This window comes from Sinocyclocheilus grahami, unplaced genomic scaffold (genome assembly GCF_001515645.1).
Source record: "Sinocyclocheilus grahami isolate Dianchi unplaced genomic scaffold, SAMN03320097.WGS_v1.1 scaffold252.1, whole genome shotgun sequence".
Classification (NCBI taxonomy): Eukaryota; Metazoa; Chordata; class Actinopteri; order Cypriniformes; family Cyprinidae; genus Sinocyclocheilus; species Sinocyclocheilus grahami.
The window spans coordinates 1,312,492-1,323,166 of NW_015505431.1; the positions used below are offsets into that span (position 1 = coordinate 1,312,492).

General features: G+C 34.2%; 1 protein-coding gene across 1 annotated transcript in view; it reads right to left on the minus strand.

Annotated features, from left to right (window-relative positions):
* The window catches only part of LOC107598548 (type II inositol 3,4-bisphosphate 4-phosphatase), a 164,806-nt gene that overhangs the window by 93,703 nt on the left and 60,428 nt on the right, over positions 1-10,675 (minus strand). Inside the window, exon 4 of the mRNA XM_016289922.1 lies at positions 3,089-3,197. Coding sequence (XP_016145408.1) covers positions 3,089-3,197 — 109 coding nt within the window. The remainder of the gene's footprint in view (positions 1-3,088; positions 3,198-10,675) is intronic.

Consider the following 10,675-nt stretch of genomic DNA (forward strand, 5'->3'; position numbering starts at 1 on the left):
ATCCATACATCCATCCATCCATCCATCCATCCATCCATCCATTCGTCTATCTGTCTGTCTGTCTATCTATCTATCTATCTGTATTCCATCCATCCATTCGTCTGTCTGTCTGTCTGTCTGTCTGTCTGTCTCTCTCCCTCCCTCCCTCTCTCTCTCTCTATCTATCTATCTATCTATCTATCTATCTATCTGTCTGTCTGTCTATCTATCTGTATTCCATCCATTCATCTGTCTGTCTGTCTGTCTGTCTGTCTGTCTGTGTGTCTGTCTATCTATCTATCTATCTATCTGTATTCCATCCATCCATCCATCCATCCATTCGTCTGTCTGTCTGTCTATCTATCTGTCTGTATTCCATCCATCCATTCGTCTGTCTGTCTGTCAGTCTGTCTGTCTGTCTGTCTGTCTGTCTGTCTGTCTGTCTGTCTGTCTTCCATCCACTTTTTCAAGTTAAAAACGGAGTTATTCCTACTTCCCTGCATTCAAATAGAAATTCTGATCTCTAAATTAATTCAAATTCAGCACTGTCATTTACAAGGCACTCTCGATTTAAATCTCTTCAAGTTTCTCTATTAAAATGGTGCTCAGTCTAAATATCCTCCATTTCCTCTCTCATGTCCTTCATCCATCTCCATAATGCTCCACAATTCTCACACCCTTCTGGTTTCTTCCCTATATTCTGTCTGTGTCTCTTTCCTGCTGATTAATGAAGGTTAAAGGGCTCTGCTGATGGCCGTGTCAGTGTAAGTTATTGAGTTTAGGGGACATGAAGGGTGTTATGCTGTCTGTCAGTGCAATAATGCTCAATTCTCCCTGACACACGGGACACAAATACGGCTCATTTGCACATGTCCATCACAGATGTCTAAATATACTGGATAAAATATTCCACAATATTCCATAATCATCCATATATACACATACATGGACACTGTAAATGCTCTCCAAACGGCAGCTTTACTTCTTCAGTCAACTGTGCAACTGAATTTCAGGGATGCAACACTCAATATTCACTCCACTTTCCTTCTTTGACTGGAGACATGTCCTGAGAGGTGATTTTCTATTACCAGCCCTTACAAACTGCATGCACATGCACAAAAAATACAAGCCACTCTTAATTTACAGTAGTTCAACTGCAGTCAAGTAACTCTCTTGAAAACGTAGTTAGCTAGACAGCAAGCTACTAACACATTACATATGAGCATTGCATATTTTACTTCAAAAACAACTAAATTACAGTTGTATATGCGACCACAATAAAATAGGATGAAAAATACAGTGATTTTGTCTTGAAAGCAGTTGAACCACTGGTGTTGTTAATAATAAAAATATAATATTGCCTAAAAAATAAAATACCTAGAAATAAATATTTCAATTTAAAAATGTCATTCATAAAAAGAAAAATAACTTATTAGGCATACACTATATACATAACAATAATCATAAATGAATAAAGGTATAAAAGAAAAATTAACAAATAAAATTGAACAACCTAACAAGCAAATAAATAAATTCTATAGGTAGCATTTCAAACATTACTTAACTTTTAATGTTTCTGAAAAGACGCTATATGCTGTGTTTATGGGCATTTAATTTTTTTTTACATAATGTAAACATTGTGTTTGCATTAAACTGACTGTCTGTAATACTTATATACTCAAAAGGATCTTATGAGTTATATACTTCAAAAGCTACACTGTTTTGAAAGCAGTTTTAAAACTAGTTTCGCTGTGTGAGTAGCAGCGCTAGTTTAGTATAAACAAAAACCATACATACCTTTTAAATAAAATCAGTGCCTACAAAATAAAAATGAAATGCTACCAAATATCTATAGAATTAATTTCTGGTAACATTTTATTTTGATAGTCCACTTTAGACATTCTACTAACAGTAAGTAACTTTGCAACCACATGTCAACTAGCAGTTATTAGAGTATTAGTAGACTGTCTGCTTAATATAAGAAACTGCAAGTATATGTCAACTTATTCTACTAACCCTAAACCTAACCTAACAGTCTACTCTGAGAGTTTGTAGACATTAATTGCAAATTAATGAGAATTAGTTGACATGTTGTTGCAAATTACTTATAGTTAGTAGAATTAGTTAGTGGACTATCAAAATAAAGTCTAACCTAATTTCTTTCTGTCATAGTTCTTAACCTTAAATTATAAAAATTAGGGATGCACTGATATCGGGCTTGATACTGGTCTCGTTAAAATGCCCAGTTACCAAACACCGATACCACACAGCATGTGATAAGCGCCATATTCAAACAAAGAAACATCGACAACAGAACAACAGTTTTTTATATCGAGTGGTTCCCTGCATTATTACAGCAAAGCGCGTGATTACAGTACTAAGCCGCTGCAATGGAGCAGCTCTAATGCTGTTAAATTAAAGATGATGTACCATAGAGCAAAAAAATGAATAGTGAAAGTAACAAAAACTTGTAAAATACATTTTAATGGGCATAATTATGTGTGAAAATAACCGAAGGATATACAGTGAAACCAAAAATTATTCAGAGACCAGATATAATTTTTGATAATTTTTTACTAGTGGGTGCAGGACACTATAGTTCATTTATGTAAGTGAGAATAGCAAAATCATAGTATAAAAATACAATAAAATCATTATACATTTAATAAAGAAATAATAATAATACTTAATAAACATAAATAAGTAAACAAATACATTGTATAGATTAGCTTGCCAAACTAAACTATCTATCTGTTATACTTATATATTCAAATGCTACACTGTTTTAAAAGCAGTTGAACTACTAGTGTTGTTAAGTTAGTAGCAGTGCTAGTTTAGTATAAATAAAAACACCATATTACTCAAGAAATAAAAATGAAATGCCACTTACTGAAATAAACTTTCTATAAAATGAAATGTTATTCCACTGTAGTTCATCAAAAGATAAATTATATTAACTTACTGTATATCAATTATAGAAAATTATCATAAATGTATTTATTTAGAAACATGTTAAATAAATAACAAATACATGAATGAATGAATGAAAAGGAATGAATAGAATAAGCTGAACAGTTAGTTAATAGCTAGTAGTATGTATTTAGCTTACCTTCCGGTGCATGTCGGTGGTAAAGTGGTCCACCTCACCATCCTCAATCTCACCCATCTTCATCCGGCTCACCACCACTGTGCCCACTGTAGCTGAATCATCTGCTGTCCTGAAACACATCCACACAACGACACATACACGTGTGTCAACGTCTTGTTTGAACATGAATGAGAGTGTCTAGATTACACCCATCATCTTTCATTACATTTGTTCATTTCATCCAATTAGACTCATTGTATATTTGTATCATTTCCAATCAGAATGTCTGGTCTTCCGTAAAAAAAAGGGACACTGCGGCCTCGCTAAGGTAACTCAAACCCATATCTAATATCCTGCAGACATTAGCATTGATTAAAAAAAGATTACTGGTTTTCTCAGTAGTAACCGGCTGCAGGTTTGGCACGATCAGATCAGGCCCCAGCTGTGGCTGTTCACATGCCAGCAGACTTGGAGCGAGTCTGATATCTGAGGTTATGATTGACCTCAAATTAACTTTGAAGCTCGATTGAGTTGTGGAGGAGAGGAAAAGACATCCAGTCAGCCTTTAGAGGCGCATTGGCAAATTACCCATCCATGAACATGACCTAGACAAATCTAATTGGCCCTGGGTCTCTTTATGAAAACAGTAAATCAGAGAGCGTTGTTATGAGAAGAGCTAGCGCTTTATGCTAATAGATCTGAATGAGACGCCGTTAGCAACCCATTTTACTTCTGTAATGTGACACTTTTCTGAGTGAAACAGGATATTTAATGACTGAAAGAAACGCAGGGACTTTTTATCCACTGGGGATTAATTGGAGAGCGACAAGTAGTCATTATATAGCAAAAATGGAGCTTGATGGTTGGAGGGGTTAATAAAGTAAAGTATTCTTGATGTTAATCGAAAAGGAAAGTCATTTCAGAGTTGTCACAAGTCATGGTGTGGTACTACTTTTTCCTATATATTTTTATCTCAAAGTGATTGTCACTATACAAGCTGTCACACAAGAAGATCTTTGTGAAGTTTATGCACTTACTGTATATATACTACAAGCTCAAAATATGTTTGTACCTGCCACCCACTGTGCATTTACAATTAGAAATATATATATATACAGTGGGTACGGAAAGTATTCAGACCCCCTTAAATTTTTCACTCTTTGTTATATTGCAGCCATTTGCTAAAATCATTTAAGTTAATTTTTTTCCTCATTAATGTACACACAGCACCCCATATTGACAGAAAAACACAGAATTGTTGACATTTTTGCAGATGTATTAAAAAAGAAAAACTGAAATATCACATGGTCCTAAATATTCAGACCCTTTGCTCAGTATTTAGTAGAAGCACCCTTTTGATCGAATACAGCCATGAGTCTTTTTGGGAAAGACGCAACAAGTTTTTCACACCTGGATTTGGGAATCCTCTGCCATTCCTCCTTGCAGAGCCTCTCCAGTTCTGTCAGGTTTATTCAAGTTGCAGTCAGTGAGAGTTTTTTTTTTTTTTTAGAAATTTATAATTTTTTCAGCAACGATGCATTAAATTGATCAAAAGTGGCAGTAAAGTCATGTATAAAGATACAAACGATTTCTATTTCAAATAAATGCTGTACTTTCTATCCATCAAAGAATCCTGATAAAAATGTGTCATAGTTTTCACAAAAATATGAAGCAGCACAATTGTTTCCAACATATAATAAATGCTTCTTGAGCAGCAAACCAGCATATTAGAGTGATTTCTGAAGGGTCATGTGACACTGAAGACTGGAGTAATGATGCTGAAAATTCAGATTTGATCACAGAAATAAATGACATTTTACAATAGTTTCAAATAGAAAACAGTTATTTTCAATTGTAATAAAATTGTAGTCAAAATGATAAGATACTAAGTCAATTATGAGATAAAAAGTTTAAATTATGAGATACTAAGTCAATTATGAGATAAAAATCAAAATTATGAGATACTACAGTATGTTGATTATAACATAAAATGTCAAAATGATGAGATACTACAGTATGTTGATTATAAGATGAAATATCAAAATTATGAGATACTACAGTATGTTGATTATAAGATAATACGTCAAAATTATGAGACACTAAGTCTATTATGAGATAAAAATGTTGAAATTATGAGATAATATGCCGATTACTAGATAAAAAGTACAAATTATGAGATACCAAGTAAATTATGAGATAAAAAATCTAAATTATGAGATAAGTCAATTATGAGACAAAAAGTAAAAATCATGAGATATCAAGTCAACTGAGATAAAAAGTCAAAATTATGACTTATGAGTTAAAACATCAAAATTGTCATCGTGACTTTTCACCTTATGATTTCTAATTTTTGTAAATTTTGACTATTTATCTCATAATTACATCCTATGTCATAATTCTGAATTATCAAAGAATGATTTTGTTTTCAACCCTTTTATTCTGGTTCATTGAAAAACACAACATATCTGACAATATCACATCTTAAATGCAAATTACCCAATATTAAATTTGTTTATTAAACTGTTGTATAAAATCAATATCACACAATCATGCTGCCTCCTTGTTACTTATTAACTCAGAAATGGCTCCAGCCATTGTTGCGCATTTTAATTTTAGTAACTGAGTCTTGGCATCATTTGAGCTAGGTATGCATATACACGTATCATGTACCAAAGTCCTGCATAGCATAAAAAGGGCAAAGGAAAGAGCAGCAGTGGTGAGAATCATAAATCTTCTCACATACAGACTCACAAGACTTGATGATTTATGATGCCTTTGAACTCACAGCTGACTCTGACACTATTTCCTACTGCGAATAACAGTCAATTAAGAGAGGCAGAATTAATATTTCTCTCTCAAAAATACATACATGTCTTTATTTTGAGCTAGAGGGCATCTCAAGGACACAGTGCCTTTCACACAAAGAAGACCTGATAGTCAAGATACTGTACTGGTGCCGCTCACAAAAGGACTGAGATAGGTTGAATTTGAACATGATATTCAAGAGACGTGAAAAGCTAAATGAAGAGTGACATTGAAAAGAAGCACTTCAGTGAAATGTAAGAAACCAACCTTACTCTTCACCAACCGACACGCTGGGTCTGTGTCAACCAAAGTGTCTATAAAACCTGCAGAAGAGTGATCCCTTAGCATTGCCATTCAGTTCAGTTTCTCGGCTGAAGTATACCCTTTGCAATCTGCCATCTTTGCTTAAGAGCACTGAGATTCACAGTTTATTTTTCCTTGACTGCCATCAAAGAATAAAAATAAAATAAAATACAAAACAACTTAACAACATTTAAAAATAAAATACAAAAATAAATGAAAAATAAAATACAAACAAAGTAAATAAAACAAAGCAAATATAATACAAACCAAAGTAAAATCTAAAATTAAAAAGTATATGATTGAATTAAAAAATACAAAACTAAGAAAATAAAATACAAAACTAAATTTAAAATAAAATTAATTACAAAATAAAAAATAAAATAATTTAAATAAAATAAAATAATAAAATGTATAATTGTGTGAGCTGATAGCTCATGGATAAAAAAAAAATACAAAAAATAAATACAATTTATTAAACCCAAAACTGTTGTATACGTGTGTAACACAGTTCGTAGTTCGGGAAGAAGGAGGCAGGAACCGGCGAACATTTAAACAAAACTTTAATAATAAAATAAACAAAAAACAGCACGACAGACCCTCACGGACGACTGACGCGCACAAACAGAACCAAAACACAAAATAAAGTCCAGGCCTGGACCTCTTTCTTCCTTCACTGTCGTCACTCCTCCTTTTATCCTTCCGGAGCTCCTCCGTGGGATTCGAGACCGGTGAGTGGAGGAGGTGTCGTGCATTATCATTAACTCCACCGGCCTCGCTCTGTTCCCACGGCTCTCAGCCCCGCCCCACTCATCACAATGTGTTAAAGGGGTCATATGATGCGATTTAAATTTTTGCTTTCTCTTTGGAGTGTTACAAGCTCTTGGTGCATAAAGAAGATCTGTAAAGTTGCAAAGACTAAAGTCTCAAATTCAAAGAGATATTCTTTATAAAAGTTAAGAGTTAACCATGCCTACCTAAAACGGCTCGTTCTAACACGCCCCCATATGTCTACATCACTATGTGGGAAGATTTGCATAACGCCGCCCAAATGTTCACGCAAAGAAAGAAGGCGTAACTTTTATTCTCACTGTAGTTTTGTTGTTTCTGCCGCCATGTCGTAAAAAAGCTGTGTGCTTCGTTGTGAAAGCTAAACTACTTTGTTTGGTCTTCCAAAAGTGGATGATATCTGATTCGTCATGCCTAGAGCTGATCCGTGCTGGTTGCTGAGGAAATACAACAACTTTGCGCTGTGGATCGATGTCCCCACTGGATGCAACAAATGCCTCGTTTATAATGGGTTTTCATATTTTTGAGTCATCGCTCCGGCCTGACAGGGCATCATCACAATATGGCAAGGGGCGTAACATTTCTGTCTCACGCTTGAGGTATTCGGCCAATCACAACGCACTGGATAGCTGGCCAATCACAGCACACCTCGCTTTTCAGACCGATGAGCTTTGTAAAAATTGACACGTTTTAGAAAGGCGGGGCATAGAGGAGAAACAATAATGTACAGCATGTGGAAAATAATGTGTTTTTTTAAACCGCATAAACACATTTCATTACACCAAATACACAAAATACTGTTGTTTTTAGCAGCATCATATGACTCCTTTAATAAAACTGTCATACATTCTTGATTCTTGGTAGTATTCCTCAAACTGCTTTTCTCCCTCACAAGTTCAATCAAAAACCGATTTTGTGAACCGATTTAAATAAATACACTCAAACGAACCCACTCAAAAGAACAATGTATTCATTCATTGCTAGTCGACTCTTTTATGGATGATTAGTCAAAATGAAGCAGCGGTGAAGCTGTAACACCGTCTCAGTCTCGTTCTGCCTTTATTTTTCCCATACATCTCACCCCACCTGCAGAGAAATCCTCCGATTTTTGACCTACATAAAAAGCCGGACGGTGCTAAAAATAGCTTGTTGGTTTTATGATAGTCTGAAAGAGTAATGCTGGCACGATTCTGGAGAGCAAATGAGTAAAAGCGACTCTGGATCCTTGCAAATGAATGAGCCGTTTCTTCCCTTTGCTTTTCCCATGACTCAGCAGTAATTGCATTCGGATGGCCGTCTCAATCAGAGCGTCGACACACTGAGCTTCTGAACAGATGCTTGTTTTGGAGCATTTCCAGTCTTTTCCAAACAGACGCTATGCAACAGCTACTCATGAATATGAACAACCAGCTCCCTTGCTATTTTTACAGTGGAGCATATTAAATGAATTGAATTCATTCAGAAATCATGTCGCAGGCTGCGGCGAGAGGACGGTTTATCTGGCCGCTCGATATTATTGTGTATTAAAGAGGGCGGCTGATGGATGCTGCTGAGCGCTGTGAAAGGTCATTCGTCAGTTGGTTTCCGAGGGCTGTTAAAATCTCAGCCTCAAACGAGGTCATGTTATGAAGCTCATGTCTAAAGCCTGGGCGCTATAACCGTGTATTATAGACTCTGTGTTTCATTCTAGAGAGGTGGTGATCTTTTAAAAAGGGTAATTGAGAAATAGGTCAGTCCATGTATGTGGGATCATTACTATGGCGAACGCAAAACCTGTCAAGAACACGTCTGGGTCATATTTAACCCTAAATTCACAAGAAAGAAATGAGAAATTATATTTTGCATAAAGAAAATGTAGTCTACTTTTGCATTTGAGTTTTAAAACGTCCAGAAAAAATCTGTCTAGCTGACAAGTAACAAAAATGATAATTAGTTTGACCAATATTTTAACTTGTATTCTTATTATTCTCAATGAGCCGTTATTAGTCATCTAAATGTCTAAAAGTATATTTTGGACTATAAATGAAAAATTATGTTATTAAACATTACAAATGAATGTTAAAAATTTATAAAAAATTAAATGAATTAAAATGAAAAATTAAATAAATTGATTATTATTATTATAGAAAATAACTAAAACAAAAATAACCATGTGGGATCGTTATTGGGGTGATTGTGAATCCTGTCAAGAACTAAAAATTACAAATTAGAACTAAAATTCCAGATCTAATTAAAGTTTTTAATTTTAATTAACAATTAATTGAACAATTACTAATTAATATGATCGCTATGATGATTACAGAATATAAACAAAAATAAATAAATAGATGTTGGATAATTATTAGAGCAACTACAAAACCTGTCAAGAACAAAGTCATATTTAACCCTAAAATCTAAAGAAAGAAATGAGAACGTTTATTTTGCATAAAGAAAATGTAGTCTATTTTTATACTTGTTTTTAATTGTGATAATATAATATTATCATGATAGATTCAATTTCCTCAAAACACAGTCTCATAAGAAAATTCATTTCTGGTAAGTAAGTAAGTAAGAACGCAAACAAATAAATTAATTAATAAATGAATTAGTTAATAAAAAATTTAAAGTTATAGATATAGATATATACATACAAACACAATTTTCTGTTTTTTTGTGTTTGATTTTGAGGTGAAATGTGACGTGGTTCGCCCACTGCACGCTCAAATGAAATGTATAAACTAGTGAATTCAGGTAAACATCTCGAGATTAAACTCCCCCAGCAATTCATTGTGCTCTGTCTGAGGATCTTACATGGCACAGCTTTTACTGAGGCTTATGAATCGAGGCTGTGTGTTTGGCGCAGTCTTTCATTTCCATAAAGCTTCATTATGTGCGCCCTGCTTGTGGTTGCGAGTCAATTTGCAAAGGCATTTGTGAGGCAAGCTCCAATCAATGACAATCGAATGAGAGCGCCAGTCACTGGTGCAGAAAACAGGAAGCCAGTCATTGACCTCATCACAATCCAGCGCAGTAATTGTGCTCTATTATCAACTTAAACTAGATTTCCTGTACCTGGTAATTCTGTTATTCCCTTATTTCCTTATGAGATAATATGTTGAGAAGCGAGCTGTGAATTGGCTCATGAGGAGGCCCAGATGGAATCTGAAGATGACTTATTTCGCACGTTTTCTACATTTTTGGGCGCCAATCTGTTTTCTGTGGACAAATCTGTGGAATTTAAAGAATGGATTTAAACATGGTAAAATGCGTTAAACCAAGCTGAGAGTACTTCAGTCTTATTGGTAGCTGAAAGCATGATCACGTTAGTAGAAATATTTAATAAAACATTAAAAACCTTTAAGCGGGCTCAGATTCCAGTTGGTCTTTTTGAGTTGTGCAACTTTCAGAAATCTCTGTTTAGCCTCTGAGCACCAACAAAATAATGAAAATAACAATCGGCTTGACTAATATTTTTACTCATATTCTTATTCTGCCTGAGCAGTTATTAGTCATTTAATAGGAAAAATCAAGTTTAACAGATAAATGCTAAAATCCGAATGGCTAAAAGCAAAACCAAAACTGAAATAAACGTTTTGCCATTCTATTATTAACCATTTAAAAAGGAATATGATCAGTACGATAAATAAAATTAATAAAATATACAACAAAAAATACAAATACAAATATTTAAATATATATATATATATATATATATATATATATATACTGTATTAC